This window comes from Varroa destructor, unplaced genomic scaffold (assembly GCF_002443255.2).
Source record: "Varroa destructor unplaced genomic scaffold, Vdes_3.0 BEIS01000003.1, whole genome shotgun sequence".
Taxonomy (NCBI): domain Eukaryota; kingdom Metazoa; phylum Arthropoda; class Arachnida; order Mesostigmata; family Varroidae; genus Varroa; species Varroa destructor.
In genome coordinates this window covers 48478600-48497209 of record NW_019211456.1, presented here as the reverse complement: position 1 = coordinate 48497209, position 18610 = coordinate 48478600, and the positions used below count along the sequence as shown (strand labels likewise).

Here is an 18610-nt window from a genome sequence, read left to right as displayed (position 1 = left end):
ATATACAGTCATATATATATATATATATATATACATACACATATACATAGCCGTCAACAAGCGTAGCTCTGCCACACAACTTGGCCTTTAGTCCGCGCCCACACCGACGCCATTCCTCTAAGCCGCTTAAAAAACACACGAATCTTTCAACAGTGCTCGGGTGAAGCTTTCCCAAGAGCATCATAATGCCTCTGGAGCAGCGGTTATATGGACCTCGCTATAGCGGTGTCACGTCGCCTACCAGTGTTCTAAGAAGGGTGTATTTAGGACGTTGCAGAATCGATGGTTCTCTATTCATCGTACCGTTTATTAGAAAACTTCACGGTATTATGGCAACGATGACGGCCACAAGCTTTGCTCCTTGTTACAAGTTTTTCATTTTTTAAAAAATTTTTAAAATCAAAAAAGCTAGACGTATGCGTGGCTGCATTTTACGTGGACTGTTTATTTAAATTTAACTGTCTTATAAATAATTGTCGTGGCTGTCGTTGCTTCGGTTGCTTTCGTATTTATTTATTTACAAAATGCTATATTATTCTAGTCGTCGTCTTCGACTACGTCGAAGCCTTAGAGAGACGGCAACCATGATAGCGTATTTGTTTGAACAATGGTACCTTTCCTAACCTACTACGAGCTATGCTCACAATGTTATTTCACCCCTAATGTTCGTGTATTCTTCCAGTTTAGCTGACGAGCAGCTGCAGCAGCAGCAGCAGCACCAGCAATGATGGATTTAGGCACCTGACGCTTGCGATTCTGCTTCCTTGTAGTTTACGTGTCGCTTGCCGGCTTCGCGTCGCCGCTTAATCAAGCAGACGCTTGGTCGCTGTTAGTCAGCAGTTCCTTACAGTTGTCTCTCGCAGTCCCACTGTTACTGTTCTAATGTATGTGAAGAACAAAAAGATGAAAGGACGCTTCTGTTCTTGAGGAAATAACGCGTCGGGTGTTACTGCTTGTCAACTTCGGCATCACGCTTACGTGTCTTTCGTCGACCGCGACGAAACGCGGCGCGACGCAGAAACAGACAACCCGTACCAGGGCAGCAAAATAGTACTGAACAGCAACAGGCTGTAGTAGAGGTGGTAGTAGTACTTCAGTGACTTCAGCAATTGAAGCCGGCTACTTGTTGCTCCGGTGGCTCCCGGCCGGTAACCGTCAACAGCACAAGTAGCAATAGCTGGAGCCTGCCAAATTCACTTGTCTATGCTTTTATTTATGTATCTCTGTATATGTCCTACATATGTATGCAGTGAATGCAACCAGCAACGCTAGCAATCGACCAGCAAGCGTTTGCATCATCGCCGTCACCGCTGCTGCTGCCGTCATCGAGGTCACTCGTTGGCTGGCTAGCGAAACCATCATCAATCTAACAGGTTTGGCAACACGGTGCAATACGCTGCCAGTGTTGCTGCTCGCTTACTGATCGGCGCTACGTCGAACAGTGGCAGCCGTAGCGACCGCTGTTCCTATGGCGATTGCCAGTTTCCAGAGTAAATAATGCTGGAATTAAAGGTAATCAAATGGTATGATGGCAAAATGCTGCCTCCCCTATCGTTTTATTCGCTGCCTCACTCATTGCAGTGTGGTCCGCGTCGCTTGATTCTGGTTGCGGCAATGACGCGAAGGCCGCCAATGAACGACCACGGTGGTCGTGGTCGCCGTCGTGACGACGGCGACAACGTCAATCCAACTCGCCATCAGAGATAGACAACACGTTAGCAGATCAGAGGACAGCCCAGTATAGGACGACACGAGAATCTGATGTTCGCCAAACCACAGAGCGCAAACAGACAAATAGGCAGCAGTCCTTCTCTAGGAGCCCGCCACGGAGAAGTCCAAAGAACGGTTAAAACTTGGCACTCGTTTAACAAACGTGATAGTAATAATACAAGCAATGCTAGTGCCACCGGCAAAGGCACAGGTTTATTTTCGACATTTTTCTATCACTAGCGGTAAGCAGATAGTATTGTCACTATAGTACGGGGGGCAGCAGCGACGAACCTGGATAACAACGTATAGGAGATATAACTCTGTATATGGCGCTATGCTATCGTATTGTATTATGCGTGTTCCATGGTAAAGAAAATAAATGTTGTCATACAAGAACATCACACAACGTTAATTAACGTTAAAAAACATGCTCTATAAACTGTAGAAAAAAGTATATTCATACTAAATGTTAGCGTAGTTATCTCGTCTAATACGGGTTGTTTCCACGGTAAGAATCTGAGTGATAATGTAAAGATAAGATTTGGTTATTGCAGCCGTGAGAGCAATATGTCAACATCACGAGGATGAACAGACAAAGCAACGATCACGACGACAACGACTTTGTGCGTAAGTGTACCGCCCGCTAACGCTCTTCCCTTTTTCCATGTTGCAGCAGCAGCAGCAAGACCTTCGTCGACCTCTCTCAAGACATTCGAAAACACACACGCGCAAACGTACACACACACATATATGTTCTACTCGCCGTTGTATCTGTCTGACGCGACGATCCAATGGCCCGCGTTCGTGTTCGCTTGTATCGTAGTGTTTTCCTTTCTCTCATGTCGTCATCGTTGTTGTTGTTATTTGCTGCCTCATTCTCGGCAGCGACGTGTCTACTGGCGTAAAAGGTACATGCCTACCCATCCACATGCTTCTGCTACGTGCTAGCGGTGAGCGAACAAAGCCGATACTAAAAACGGGCAGAAGTAGCAAGAGGTGGGCCCCTGGGCGGCTAGCAGCCAGTGCTGGTTGCTCAAACTGCAGCTGCCCCTTTCGCCCCGCCGTCATTGGCTCGTTCGCTCTTTACCTGGCTAGCTAGCCACCCAGCCGCCCCTGCCCGCTGTCGCTTAGCCGTTGCTGTTGCCACTAGAAGTAATAATAATGGAGAACGACCGCAACGTCAACGATGATAAGAGAACTGCAGCGAACAAATGAGCAAGCCAGGCGGGGAATCGAAGCAAGCAGCGACGCGCTCATGTAAGCCGACGCTCAATAACGGTCAACAACAGTGGTCTGTTTAGCTGCCACTTTGGCCAGCTGCCTGAGAGGAACGAAAACACTCCACAGAGCTCTTCAATAGCGGCAATACAGGGCCGCTTTTAGGTCACAGATAGCAACCAATATAGCTGTCGTAACCTCTCCTTGTACTACTGCGCTGCAAAGAGGGCCTGGCAGCAGCAGCCAGTGGAGTGGGCCGCAGCAAAGCATCCAGCATTCGGCAATACTACTTTGTTCCGTTCGAAAGCGAGAAAGATAAACGACGGGCTAGATTTCAGGTAAAGCATGGTATTATGAACAACGATAGAAGCATCGAAGCCGGCTATCAGTGACGGGGGATGCTGGCTAAGCCGAAAGCGAGCTGGCCATTAGTGAAGTTCGCGTTGGCAATAACTATGATCCCCTACGGCTGTGAAACATGAGGGACAACCACGTCGCTTGTGACGAACCCCATAATTGCAGCTACAGAGGAGATGAAATTTAAAGTAACGTCCAACAAGTTATATAGTATATATATATATCTGTTATGCGTGTGCCGATCGCTACGACACGTTATGGGAGGGTTAACAACGACGGATTACATCAGCGAGGAGCCGTTTACACAAGGTGGGTCAAATCGCCTCACCAGGACCAGTAATGGACCAATCAAAAAACAAGCTGATACCACTACCTGTTCGCGAGCTACAGGCCACCACTGGTCAGCCATGGCAACGCCAAAGGACGGTAACTACTAGAATATATCTGATGATTGTGACGCTTCCCTACGGCGTCGTGGTCTGTCTGCCTATCTCTTTTGAAGTCCACGTCTATCTAGCAGCTATCGGAAGCAGTCGTCCTCTTTCTTCTCTTAGCGACCCCTATGGCGATTGTTGCTTGTGGTAGTAATGGCAGCGCTAGAAAATTGAGACGGGTGCCGCTGATGCTAGAGCGCGAGCAGCCAACGACGTGGACTAGCAAGCGGCCGTGTGCTTCTCGTTTTTACACAAAGACAAAAAAGACGTTATGCTGAACGTTGCTGTCTATGATGCCTAGGAGGGTCAAGTAGAACGCTGCTGGCTGCTGGATAACGTCGGACTGTTGCGTGCCAACGTTCGGTGCCGCAAAGAGTCAAGGGATACAGGCAGACAGGGAGGCCAGTAAGAGAGAAGAAAGAAGCAAGCAAGCAAACAGACAGAGTGAGCGGAACGTGAACTGCTAAAGTTTCTGTTGCCAACCGTCACACCAACCACGAAACGGCGGCGACGCTAATGATTATATAGCTAGACCTACATTGGCTAGCACGGCAAAATCGGCAGAAGGCTGACGCAACGAACCGGTTACGTTGTTGCGCTCTGATCTGCGTTCGTCGCTCATCTATGGAAGGTCTCCATAGCGCCAGAGGCAAACGGCAACTGGAAGACCAAGCTCAGCGATCGACAATGGTGTGTCGTTTGCCTGTGAGCAGTCGAATGATTCACCAACCCACTACTGCTATCTACTGACTCGTTGGCACGGACAGCGTGTTGTTCACTTTCCGATTCTAGCCGAACGGGGAGGTTGCGCCAAACGCTCGCTTGGGGTAAGAAGAAAACGATACGCGATAACGTAACATACGGAAACAGAGATGGCAGCCGCTGTCGTTCTGCAGACACAGCAGCACACGGACAGGGCAGCCAAGATGCCGCCGCGAGACCCAGCTCGGGCTGAGAAAGCAACCGGCCCCGCACCCTCTCAACAGCGACAGCAATTCTTCCTTACACGCTTCTACTAGTGCGCCGACGACCCTTACGCATTCGGCCTCTCAGTCATCATCACTGCCATCGTCGTCTAGCGATAGCGGTCAAACTGCATAGATAGCTGTTATAGCAGCTCTCTGGCCTTACGCCAAGCGAAATCTTTCTCGATTCTCACACTTGCGGACTTTTGTCCTGGTACCTATATAATACAACTAAATTGCAAAAATGCTGTTCTCTGAACCTCAGTCTGCCAGTGCTCGTGGGTTCGTCGGTCTGACAACTTCGTGTAGAAACCGCAGCACGTCAAAAACCCTAGATGCTAGAACGTAAATTGAATCAGAGCAACCGTGTAGTAGACAGGTCAGAAATTCCGTCCCCAATTTCAGAGCAGCAAACTGTGAGAACACGTTTACTTCCGCGCAGCTCACCGTATTTGCAAGATCGGGACGTAGTATCGTCACGAATTATGTAATAACTTGTCATTGCACTGCAATTGTCGCAATGTTATCCAGTCGAAATGTCGATATAGACAACTACGATGATAGTTGACCACGAAGACGACTGTATGCTGGAAAAACGAACCTGTGTTTGATGCAAAAGTGGCAGATAACCCGATTTTTATTACTGTTGACACGTAAATGCGTAAGTGCAATATAACGTATTGCAGATAACAAGTCGAAGAGATTAAAGAACAGTATGAATGTTGACGATCGACATTAGCAAATAGAAAAAAAAATATCGGTGCAAACTCTTAAATAATTGAAGCTTTAAAAACTTAGCGACCGTTGTTTCAGGCCTGCTTGACGGATCGCAATCTTGAGTACAAATTCAGATACTGCATACGATTCGACCTTCCTGTTACACCAATTTCTGATTCTATAATACAGGAAACATCAAGATGACTAACTCGGACTTCCGGAAGACCAGACGGATTCGTGTAGCTTTCACTAGACCATCTAGACGTTATGCGCTACACTGTACCGTCGTCAGCCGACAAAATGACCGTTGCTATGTGATGTCGTTAAGAAATTATATGGATGGCGTTCATCTGCTCCTGTTACTGCGTTATGCTGACTGACACGGCTTATTATGAGCAAAGGCTTACTTTTCTCTCGCGATATAATAACAACAACAGCAATGACAATGCTTGTATCTTTCTGATGCCTAGAAGCTGCCATGCTGTGAACAACGTGGTTCGTTCAGGTGGGGAAGGTCCTTTAGCTAGCGTCCTCTCGTCGCCTCCTCGGCCTCCGCATCTGTCGCCTTTCCGCGAGCCCTCCTCTGACAGGAACCAACATTGCGCATTGCCAAGAACCGCTAGCACAACCATTATCATAGTTACCAGACGAATGAACTTGTCATCAGTCCACAGCTATGGCAATGGCTTGCCACTCCGACGCGGTCGAATATAATACAGGCAACGATTTTAAGCCACTCCGGCGTTCGTCCAAACGAAATTGTTCAGTCTTAACTGACCAGTCTATCAGTGGATACAAAACAACCAGGTTGGTGCGCGAACATCAGATACGTAATATATACGTAAGCTGTACGTAATATACGCTATTCAATACGCCTAATAATTGCATTTTTGTGTTACACATATGTGGAGTTAGAAAGAATAATGGTAGGATATTCGACTCGTGTCTAATTTATACATATTACCAAGCCTAGAATCAGTCGTTCCTGCATTAAGTTCCGTCGTTCCATATCTGTTAGTGTCATGTCAACACACGCAGACCGAGAAGGGGTAATGTTGGAAAGACTGCGAAGCTCAGAGAGTCGATCGTCATCCTCTAACACTCACTGATTTGCATTTGCCTATACAAAGTAAGCAACATGTTCTTACGGGATACGCACCATGATGTATAGAGTTCACAAAGGGACCATCGCTTCTTGCCTTCATCAGTTGTAAAAATTATAGTCGAGCTGACGTCATCTCAATATTGTGCTAACACTCCACCCTGCTGAGTACTCCGCCTTCCATCTGTCCATTTTCTCCTATATCAAGCAACTCAAACTGCTCACATATAAACACCCATTTATGAACGTAAAGGCACACACTACACACCTATTATAATGGAGTCACTATATAATATACATACAGGTCGAACTACTTATCTAGATAGCTACTAAATATGTATTTCTGCTCCTAAAATATTTTACCCAGTTCGTATAGTTTATAGGTACATTAAATAGGTCTTAGGCAACACTTTCAATGAAAAAACTAGCACATCAATAGGCTTAGCGCCGTCATACTGAGCATTGCCAAAGGAAAAAGCAAGCTTTAGTATGAATCACGTCCCCTCTATAGTCCCCATTTCCTCCAACTAAAAGAATCTCTTTCTTGGGGGAAAATGCGCACTCCGTCCAAAAATACAGATTAGGCCGAACTTTAGTAAATAAAAGGCAGCCATCACTTCTTTATCACGTTAGAAGGACGCAATCGGAACGACATGGTCGCAGTAGATGGGTTACAAGGATGGTGCATTCTATATGACCCGTATAAAGAAGCTAATGCCCAAATTTAGTGATTTTTAGACTTGACGTGGTAGCCTCCTGTGAGCGCTTGTCCGTGAGGTGAATATGAGTTTAGTTGAGAACGGGATCAAGAACATGGATATGACGCGATAAAGCCGTTTCAGTGGCTTCGTTTGCCCTTTGCTGTTTGCAACCCAGAGTTTTTGGATTAGTGTCGGGTCGAATCCAGGTGACGGCGGCTGTATTTTGGTTGTTGTCGCTTGGTTAGTCCTGCAGAGGTCGTTGCCAGCCTTGCCGTTGGGTTGGGTGCTAACCTCGCGGCCAAGGTGGGTGAGAAGCACCGGCGAGGGAGTCGGATGGAGGGAAGGAGCCGCTCGCCTCGTCCACGCGTCCCATTCCACTCGACTCCTCCACGCATCCGCGGCCAGCAGCTTCCAGCCAGCACTGGAACCCTATCCTATCGGACTGCTACCATGGCCGCCGCCACCATTAGGCCACCCGCGCGCCCATCAGCCGGAGCCCGACGCCCAAAGAAAGGAGGACCCCACTGCTGCCGCCCGCTGCTCGGCTTACCCTCTCGGCCCTCGCGGCTCGCCCTTGTCGCGTCAGCAGCACCAACAGTAGCAGCCACGGCAACCGGCAAGCGAGCGAACGAGCGAGTCGCTCGATCGGTTAGCCCTCAACCCTCAGCCTTATCGGCCCTTACGACTCTCGCGTGGCTCCTCCACTGACGCGTGGTCGGCCGACGGGTGAATTAGTGGACCGATTGTGAGACAGGCAGGCCCGCGGTGGGGGAACAGGCACGGATAATAAAGGTGACAGCAGCAGCGGTGAGTGGCGACATCAGAAAGGCAGCAACTCTCTCGGCTGGCTCTTGCTTCGCCGTTGTCTGCCCCTCCGTCTGCTTGGCGCTCATGTTTTCGCCCTACGTCTTCTTGCAGCGGTCCGCCCGCCTCGGACGAACTCCCTCTCTTCAGTCCTCTTCGCCATTTCGGCGCACTCCACTCTTCAGTCAGGTCCCGCACAGTCACTCTCCAGACAGCTGCTCTCCACCTCCATCACGACCACGGCCATCACCATTGAACATCACTGATACCAGCACTTCTATGACTCTCCACTCTAGAAAAGCGGGCGCGCGCGGTCCAGAGGCTTTCCACTGGCTGCTAACAACTATCCTACGACCCTAGACGATCTGGACAGTAGATCGAACGAGCAAACGATCGGGCAAACGCCGCCTACTACGTGCGATCGCGCGTATTTACAAAACGACGCCGATGGCGAGCACGAAGACTCGCTGAACCCTTATTACTTACCTCAGTGAAGCCTTGATACAGCAAACGGCGACGAGCGCATACACCGATGTATTGTTACAACGATTCGTTTCTAAGATCGTCGTTCACCGAGACAACGGGACCCAGGTCACGATGCCGTCACAGCCTTTGCCAATATTGGCTCGTAGCCCCCTTACCGACATCGTCGAGGCCAGGACAAGAACAATATGGTTATGTTGTTGTTATGATGATGATGTTACTGCTAATGCTACTACGTGGACCGCGCAGAGATCTACAGACACAGCGGCGGCAGCAGATTTGTCTGTGTGACGATAACGACAATAATCGCACCGCGCCCACTTGGCAACCAAGATCTGCCTGCTGCCTGCCTGGGATAGCTTGTCTGGCGCTACTGCTGCTGCTGCTGCCGCCTCTGCTACCTAGCGATGGCGGCAATCGCAGTGGTGCTAGCAGTCGTTGCTATATATTCTTCTGCTAGCAGACGGACAGATAGGCAAACAGGCTGGCTGACTGGCTGACTAGCAAGTATCCTGCGCGTTGTTCTCAGCTAGCAGCCATTCAGCTAACTTAGCCTCACACAGCACAGCGATGCTAGTCGATGTTTTCAATGGATCACTGAGTTGGCCGCTGTCGCAGCAGCAGCTGCGGTCGCCGGGTTCGCGCATGCGCCCGACATCCCATACAGATGCTTGTAGTAGTCGTAGTGGTCTAGATCGACATAGGGTGAGCTAGGTGGCTAGGCGACTCTCTAACCGCCCAGGCAACCTCCTGCGGCGTTTGCATCGAGCAAGCAAGCCCTGCTTGATATTCCGTAGGACGTTGATGGCCTTACCGCCCGCCCGATCACCAGTCCGTTTTCCATATTGGCTGCCCTGCGTGTGCAGTACGCTTCTAAACTGTGGACTGCCTATGGGTACTGAGACAGCCCGTGTCTGCGACCCGAGATGTACTCTATGCAGACTGGAGTGCTGCAGCAATCGCAATCCACAGCAGCGGCATTGACTGCCGGACTGCTCAGTTCAGGCTGCACAAAACCACCCACTCCCCACCTACTGCTTTCTAGAACTACAACCTACTACTACTGCTAGCACCGCATGAGAAAGCTCGCTATATGACGCAAAACGCAGACCCCGCTCACTGACTTGTTTTCTTTATAGGTAACATCCAACCGAGCGAGGCAGGATGGACCCGATCTGGGCCGCATTCGGAGAGAGCGAAAGGGAGACCCGTCCAGAGGGGACAGCTTTCGGGACCGCTGGGGGTGGAGTTAAACAAGCGCGAGAGAGTCCGCCATCACGACTATGAGCATAGGACCATTTCTAACTAGGCCTTGGTGTCGGGAGAAACTACACCAGACATGGCGCAGGAACTTAAAGAGCATCGTATACGCGATCTTCAATTAATAAGAATTGCATCTAGGTCTACAATATTCAACCTTTGCTGATACTGTTTTCTGTGTCCAAATCAACTTTAACGTCTCAAAGTTGTGCTTAGTCTCATAGGATGCCCCGAATCCTAAATAAATTTGCAACAAACCATCGAACTGACCATTTTTCAGCATAATGTAAATTATACACCGTTTATCCTGTTCGTTAAAAAATTCGGACCTGATCCAACATATCCATGTTTCGACCCAGCTTTTTTGTTCGACTACTCTTTGGGTTATATACTTTATCAGCGAAACATAAGGAAAAATTGTTGGTAGTCATTACACACTTATCATGCAACAAAGAACATTGATGCAAGACTTCGATCATTCATTGACGATATGTTTCCAGGGCGACACCGTATGTTCTTTTTACTGCAGTTCACCCTGAATTACCCTTAATTATATTCGTGTTATATAGCCTAGTATTGACCATTCAGAGCATTAGTGTTGTAGACCTGGGGCTTTATAGGGCTAAATGAGCTGTATAACTGATTACGTCGTTAGCTAAAGTGCACGCCATCACTAGCAATCACTGTAGTTGACAGGAAGCGGTCAGCGAAACTGCACAAGTATCAACTTTTGATCTGCCGCTTTGCAACTGCCCGTCTATTTAGATCGTTCGTAAAATAGAATAACAGATCTGCCACAAAGAAGCGGCTCGGATGAACCACTGAGGATTTGCCGCCGCAACAGCTCCTTTTCAGTCGACATTGTTAGCTCCCTTCGAGGAGCAGCTCTTTGCTTTCGGTCAAATACACACACAAACACACATTTACGCACGAGTTCATGTTCGACTCTGCGAGATGTTCTGTGGTATATCTCTCTGTGTTGAGTGAAGCCGTAGGCAGTTGTTGTCCTAATCTCTATATCGCCATTTCTATGTCCTTGGCTGTGTGCGTGTGTTCGAGTGTGTAGATTGCTTGGCCGTCAAGGTTTGAGAAAACGACAAGCGCTATCGGCTCTGAGCCTGCATAAGCCATGAGCTAAACCGCTATCTCAGCAGCTGGCTAGCAGCGTTGGACTTGAATGGGCTGCGTACCGTCAATGTGACTCGTATCCATCGGTGGCTGTCACAGCATGCGTCGCCTACCTCCGAATTTGTGCTAGCATGTATGACACTCTGCGTTGTGAGAGAGACCTGTCCTACTCTAAGAGACCATGTTTCGTGGGGGTTTTCGACAAATATCCTCAATGTCTACCTCCCAACCGCCTGCTGCCTACGTTGCTTCTGTTAGTATTTCGTGGCGGTGCTAGCGACAGCGGTGGTCGAGGTGAGTCGAGCCTGACGACCCTCGCCCCCCACCCCTCGCTGCACATCGACTCGCTCCCCTCCTCAATTCATCGTTCATCGGCGGTACCAAGCGACTGTTCAAGGAAGCAAGCAAGCGACCCTCCACTTCAGCACATCCCCTTCCTCCGGCAGCTGCTGCGGCTAGGCCTGTGTTAGCCGGCATAGGCAAAGCTTCAACCTTCTCTGTTCTGTGTTCTGCGGTCTTCCTCCACTACGTCGCTAGCCACCTGACTGGTTCGATATCTCTATGCGTGCTCCGCCAGCGCTGTCCGTCTCGTGTGCGCCAGTCAATCGCTCTCCATCCGCCGTCCTGGTGTTGTCGGAGCAGCACAACGTCGCCAGACACAGTGCAGCTAGCTGCTACTCCCCACTAAACGAAGAGCCGGCTAGGCAGTTAGCCCGCTACCCCTATCAGTTCGCTGGGCCTCTCGTCAGCACGCTTTTTTCGCTGTCGCCCATCGCCTGTGAGCTACACAGTTACGCGGCCAGCAAGGCTCGCGCTGCGTGCAGCTCTGCAACCCAAGCCAACTCGCCCCAAGCGACCAGTCGGTCCTCGTCTGGTCCTCTTTTCTATTCTTCGTCCCTTTTCTGTTTCGCTCTCTGTCTCTGCGCGGCTGCCGCCGCCAGACAGCGGCCGCATCTGAGGGTTCGAGAATTCGCTCGCTCGTTCCTCTCGGCCTCTCCCTTGGCCGGCGACTGTGTGTTGCTGCCGGTAGTGCCAGCTATGAGCTGCGGGCTGTGCTCGGCATGATCGTGGCAGCAGCACTAGTCTCCTCGTTCGGTCCTCGCAGCTCTTCTCCTCTTTGTTGTCGGTCGACCAAGCGACTGCTCTGCTCCCGCAGAATGACTCATTCACGGCGCGACTCTAGAGAACAGGGAGCATTAGCACCAGTCCAATGGTGGGTACAGCCTCCCTTCGAACTGTAGCTTCTAAATATTGAGAAGACGAACACAGTACTATTTCACCCGAATCCCAGCAGGAGCAATGGGAATACAACAGTAGGCACTCCGGAGTGCCTGCATGGTTGTCGCCAACAGTCATTCGCTCAAGCGCCACAACTCGGGTGAGCTCAGCTTAGCGGCCTGACAGACTATTTGACTTAGCTAGACGCCAATGGCAACATCTATCTGGACAATCACAAGAACTCTAGGTAACCGATAAGTGCAAGTGATCATCGCAAACTTGGCCGGAGGGAAACAGAACCCGAAAAGCAACCCAAAAATCTAATGAGGAGATTTATAATCAAAGTAAAATCGTCACACAGGCAGCGTGATAACAATGACTTTGGCCAAGGTTCAAAAGTTGTTTGATAAATCTTCCCCGAACTCGTGGCTCAACCGCTGCATTCTGGCCTAATGAGAAACAATCTCCTCTATAATAAAAAAAGGAATTCGTTGAGGTCAGCTTGCACATGATGTACGAGTCGAAAATAGAGTAATTTCAAACAGAAGCATGAATACCGCCAACTGAGGCTGCTACTGACAACTTGAAACAAACACATGATCCTTTGAAAATCCATTCGGCGTCGAGCAGCAGGCAGAACGTTCGAATCGAACGGCGGCATAAGTAGTATCGGCGGGCATGTTTTAAATTCAGAGAAACGTAAATTTTCTCTCGTTGTAGCTGTCTATGGACACGTTCGATTTCCCACAGCCTACATATCCATCGGTACTATAACACGTTATATATCCATGTAATGCAACGCCAATAATACGCTTTGTACTGTTGTAGAAACATCAGGTATCTAATAAACGGAATCGTTGATTAGTCACGAGACAATAGGAATCTATATCGAAAACGTGGATCACATTAACCATTACAGTCATGCCTGTTTCTCCTTCTGATTTATGCTAAACGTGCGAAAAAGAAATAGACTATAGCAATGCTCTATATAACCACCATTTGTGGGGAGCATTAAAAACAGTACTTTCAAACACGAACCCATCCTTCATTCGACCTGAACACTATAGTGCCTATGAAGCAATCGTACGTCCATTGAACCACAATACGAAGATAGAGCTTCACTGCGGCCATAGCTGCAGTAAACATTTGCCTCTAAAACCGCGGATAACATCGACGGAATGTAGTATAATAGCAAGACTGTTCGTTATAGTGTCATTATTACTGAATGGTCCCCGCGCTAACAATAAACTTGCCTGCTAGGTCTAATCCTGGCTTGGTTAGGACCCCGTTCCACTGCCGACATCGAGAATGCCCGGATCAACAACTGTCAGTCAGTGCGTTCGTCTGTTCATCCATCCGTTGATCGGGCTCTGTCAGTCAAACTTTGACTGCAGCAGCGGTAGCAGAGCGGCTCGAATGGACGTTCTTGCTGCCGCCGCCGCCACAGCCGCTGCAAGCTAGCGTCAGCAGACGGCCACTGGGCCGGCCGGTCGGTCGGTCGACCGACCAGCCAACAACTAACAACCGACTGCTTGCTCACTTACGTGGTTCGAGCTTTGTTCGGCTGCTCGCTTACTTGACGCTAGATCGTCCCTCCTGGCTCCCGTTGCTACAGCGTTCTATTATCACTAGACACTGACTTGGAGCTAGGACCCCGAACCGGATCAGAAGGAGAAAAACAACTTCGACAAGGATTACTGTTACGATTGCTACATCAATTGACGTCAGCGAAGACGCAAGATGCTACCATCATTGCGGCCCGTATTCCTAGTGCCGTAAGTACTACGGAGGACCACTATTATCATAAACATCATCAGCAGCAGCAACAACATGATTCCGCTGTCGCGCCGTCATGGCTACAACCACTGCTATCGTCGCCGCTGCTGTTTGAAGGAGTAGAAAGGGGCTGTTCAAGAAGGAACCGGCCCGTGGTTCGCAGGGCACAGCCCGCTGCCGACGCCGCTGCCATGCAAGAACGGCGAAGTTGCCTTGTAGCGGCTTCACGGCCGAAAAAAGCACCGACTGGAGTCGAAGAAGTAACAGCAGCCATGTCGATAGCGGGGTTGCTGGGGTGGCTGCCAGTTGTTGCTACAGGCTGTCGCTCAACAACAACGGCAGCGGAACAAATGCCGGGTTAAGACAGCGCTATCCGAATCGTTTCTGCTCATGTTCATGTAACGCTGACAAGTGCCACTTCTACTACATAAAAGCGGACGGCTTTCGACGTCGGTCTTCAGGGATCTAGCCGCGAGCAAGCACTGGCCAGCGCCGTCGAGTCGTCGTCGTCACTTGAATCGCGCTACGCTGCGCTGCGTGTGTGAGTGTGCCGTCGAAAGGAGGCCAGTTCGCTGATCTGCTTTCTTTCCGTCATGTCATCCTCTTCACTTGAGCAGCAGCTGCGGCTTCATGGGAGGAAGCTGCCGCTGTTGTTTAGGGAGCAAGCTGAGCCGCTCTCTCTTGTTTTGGTTCCGCACTCTTCCACAATGACGATGACCATCGCCATCATCACATCGGCCGGCCGTGGACTTCTTTCCAGCGAGGGCAAGCGGATGAGTCCCCCTTCCGACTTCATCTGACAGCCGCCAGCTTTCAATAGCGGACAGCTGACAAACCGAATAACGACAAGAGATACACTACTTTCTTTTAATGTATATATATATATATATATATATTGAGCAATATTAATTCATATATACGCATAAATATCAATAATGGCACTAAAAGTATCATAAACAATAATGCTCCTACAAAAGCACATATACATACATATGTATATGCTATGTGCTACAAGAAACATCAACTGAAGCCGATCTGAATAGATGTGCTCCAGCTGCCTGCAACGGCTGATATAACAAAGGAATATGGCTTCCCTAATATCGAAGTCCTACAATCTCAATGAGAATTCCACACAGCCGTCCTTCCGGCATATCTCTCCATAATCAAAGGGGCCATGGGCCAACCTGACTGTGGCCACTTTAATCAATATTACGAAATGATTAAAGTGGCCACAGTTTTACCCTACCTGCAATGAAATTTGCAATGCATGCAGATCAAGTCAAGCGTTCTCAATTCCAGCTTATGAAGGAAGAAGCAATAATAGCTGTGGATGAACCAAAATATATGTAAATAACTTCAGTGGAAAAGGAAGTTGTGTAAGAAACTGGACTAAAAACAACGATGATTCGATATTTAGAATTGAGCAGTGTAAGCAGAGGGAGCTGTTGTAGAAAAGGTATATGTATACATATATACAGTGGTCGTACTTGAGAGGAATGGTTTAGTGAAAAAAATGCAAAAGGTTATAATGCAAATTATATTTGCATTACTGAGGCTCCGTTCTTCTGAAAGCCGTACTGCTTGCTTTGATGAACTGCAGCTCAAGAAGACTTCGAACATGGTTGCCAATATTCCAGCTAAACAGAATACTAGAAAAAGGCTCTATGTTTCCTCGTTATTGAGAAAATAAAATGAATTGCTTATCATCATCTTCTCTTCCATAAAATTTCCTAATTACATCAATTCCTATTCCGTCTTGAATAAACGAAGAACCCCAGCGTCTTTTTCCTAGGTTAAGCAAGTATAATTGTCAGAGTGACACATTATGTGTCTGTTGCCATGGTAGCAGTATGAATAATAATGATAGTGTAATAATAATCTTGATTTCGACGTTGAAACCGCCATCATCAATTCTGACGCAACGACTGTTCTGCCATAATTGGTAACTACTTCCCTATTCAACTGCAGTGGCGTCTACGTGCCGCTGGTATACTATGCCTCGTTCAGTCGGTCGTAACATATGGAGTGGCTGCTATTTAGCCTAACCAGCCAGCGCGTTAGGCCTTACAGGATGAGTAACCTTCCAGCTCGTCTTTCAGAGACTGTAGCCAACAGGGCTATCCCTTTGAAGGGCCGAGACGCAAGTAAATCAGTCTAAACAGGTAACAGCGACGATCGGCAAGGGGGAGAGGAGAAATGCAATAGGAGAGGTAGAATAGGTCCTCGGGTAAACCGGTGGGGTATCACCCACTCCATTGATGGCAATGGGATGTGGATGAGCATCAACATCGCGGCGACCGTATCCTCTTTCCTTGTAGTTACACCGGCCAGAGGCCGGCTTCCGAATCGGGGCTGACGGCCTCGACTCTCCTGAGCGACATGGCCTAGTGAAAGCCTCCCTCGAAGGCCGTATACAGAAGTAACCTCTCAGGCGGGCGATAGTTGCTCGGCCGCTTGGTGCAGTTCGGTGAGAGTCTAGAGGACCGTGGTGCCCCTCCCTTACCCATGACCCTCACACCCAAAACAGCAGCACAGCACAACGCACGGCTGAGCTGCCATAACCAGCGAACGGCTAGGACAGACAACGAGCACAGGAGCAGCAGGCAAGCAGTACGGCCACGGAACTCGTAGTACTTGTGATAGTAGCAATAATAATAATAATAGTAGTTGTTGTAGAAGCGGTAGCGGCTCTCTTTCTCACTCCTATTTACTCACTCTCCTACCCAACGACACAACGATTTAAAAGTGTTCACGCTGCCGGCGGGCAACGAACATCAACAACAATAACGACAACAACAACAAAAACACCACTATTGGCAGAAGCAGCACCGCCTTCACCGGACTGGTATCAATAACATCATCATTAATGATCGCACGCTCTCACATCTATTCATCATCACTCAATAAATATCAGAGGCACAAGCCGATATGTATCATCAGCGACCACCTTTGCCTATCAACTACCACCGTCCCCCAGATAACCCTCAACTATTCGAACTCACTGAACACAGCAACACACTCCGTTGAAGTCCACTCGAAACTATTCACTGATTCCCCAACACATTTTGCACAACCGTCACAAGCGAATGCCGTTAACACAACGACTAAAACTGGTGTCGTTTTATTCCGAGTTGCGAGTAGGTCCCCAGTCAGCGATCGTTTCACTCTATATCTTTGACCGTATACTACACAGTAGACATCTTCGACGATGAACCATTCTCGATTACCAAACTATTCGTACGAACGGCTGAAAGACAAGCTTATCTGAGCTTCAGGTTCACGACTATGCATAGGGATACGAGCTAGCCAGGCTACTGGCAGTGGTAGCTGTTTCGTTAACAGGCAGCGTTGGCCATTAATTTACTAGCAGTTGTTGTAGTACCTCATCGATAGACGTGTAACTAGGCGAGTCTGTGCGGTGACAGAAGGACACTCACAACGGTATAGCACGATAGCGTATCTACTGGCGGGTGTAGATATGATTCTAGCCATATGTATGAATGAATGTGTGTATTCTATTTTACTCTGCTGGGTTGTCCCTGCCTATGTATCTATATGCCGATTAGCTAATGTTTCGAGCTCGAGCTTTGCCAAAAACGGCAAACGGAACCTCTCCTGAACATAATAACAATGTAATCGTATTCTACTAGTGGCGTGTATGTAACAGGAACAGTTGAGATCACTCACTCGACATGTTCGTTGTCCGATGCAGTCCACGGCTGGCGGCGACGGTGGCGGTGCTACAAGTACAATCAGCACGAACGGCGGCGGTGTACTCCGCTGCGTGTGCACGTCACTTCGGCCAGCGACGAACGACGACCCGCCGCTGCTGCTGCTGCTGCTGCTGTTGTTCACTGGGCAGACAGACAGACACACCGCTGAAGCGATCTGCTCCACTCTGGCTGGCCCACCACCACTCAGCAGCACAGAGGCCCAATCAACTGTCTAAACTACACACATCCAACTCGTCGTTGCTGCTCGCTGTTGTGTGCTGTGGCCCTATGAGCTTCGGTCGGCCCGCTCACTATCAAGATGGAAGAGCTCTGCTATCGTCGTCGACAGCGACGCCAGCGCCCCCTCCTGCAGGGACGACTTCCTGCGGGGCGCGCGCGCCGACACCGCTGCTCCGGCCGAAGCGGTGCACCGAAATCGTCTGCTGTCGGAGCACCGCACTGCGTCCGCCAACAATCGACAACGACGGCGAGAAGTGGGGAAGACAGGCTGAAGGAGTCGTTTCAAGGGTGGAGGGAAATCGGAGAAGGATAAGAAGCGCCCGAGTTTGAGAGAGTCGAACGTCGGTGACAACACTCAGCTCGAGGTTTTCGAACGCTCGTACGAGTCAAAGAACTCCGTATAGACTTAGTAGCTACGGCTAGAGTTATGGACAGCAGATAGGTTTTTCATTGACAGATTCAACTGCATCCGAGTGGCTCGGTACGAGTAAGCTGGCAGTTTTGCGGACATGTTTTCGAAATTGTTGGGGAGCTCTAAAACAGAATCCTACATAGGACCAGCTCGAACTGCACCTAATTTTGGCACAATGTTGGCATCCGCGACAAGCTTACAAGAGCTCCAATTGAGTTATATTAGCAAGCAACCTGATTTTTTTTCAGATCAAACGGTGGACTCGTTTAAGTAAAAACAATAACTCGCGAGCAGACGGCTGGCGAGCAAACTGTCAATAAACAAAAATTTCTCCTTCCAAGAATAACTCGGTCAGCTCGTAGAGGTAACTTG

At 49.1% G+C, this 18610-nt stretch overlaps 2 protein-coding genes across 4 annotated transcripts in view; one reads left to right on the top strand and one right to left on the bottom strand.

The window, feature by feature from the left end:
- The window catches only part of LOC111247816 (uncharacterized), a 56565-nt gene extending 38569 nt beyond the window's left edge, over window positions 1-17996 (bottom strand). The window contains exon 1 of the mRNA XM_086982987.1: window positions 17561-17996. Within this exon, the coding sequence (XP_086839113.1) occupies window positions 17561-17567 (7 nt within the window). The 5' untranslated portion in view covers window positions 17568-17996. The remainder of the gene's footprint in view (window positions 1-17560) is intronic.
- Window positions 1-18610, top strand: part of LOC111247818 (UPF0389 protein GA21628) — a 39530-nt gene that overhangs the window by 17537 nt on the left and 3383 nt on the right. Inside the window, exons 1-2 of one of the 3 annotated variants that reach the window (XM_086983988.1) lie at window positions 18164-18307; window positions 18487-18602. The exons of 1 other annotated variant lie outside the window; for it this stretch is intronic. The gene's annotated coding sequence lies outside the window, so the exon portion shown is untranslated. Of the gene's footprint in view, window positions 1-18163; window positions 18308-18461; window positions 18603-18610 lie in introns of those variants that run through there. One more of the 3 variants, XM_022799247.2, reaches the window with a different exon arrangement.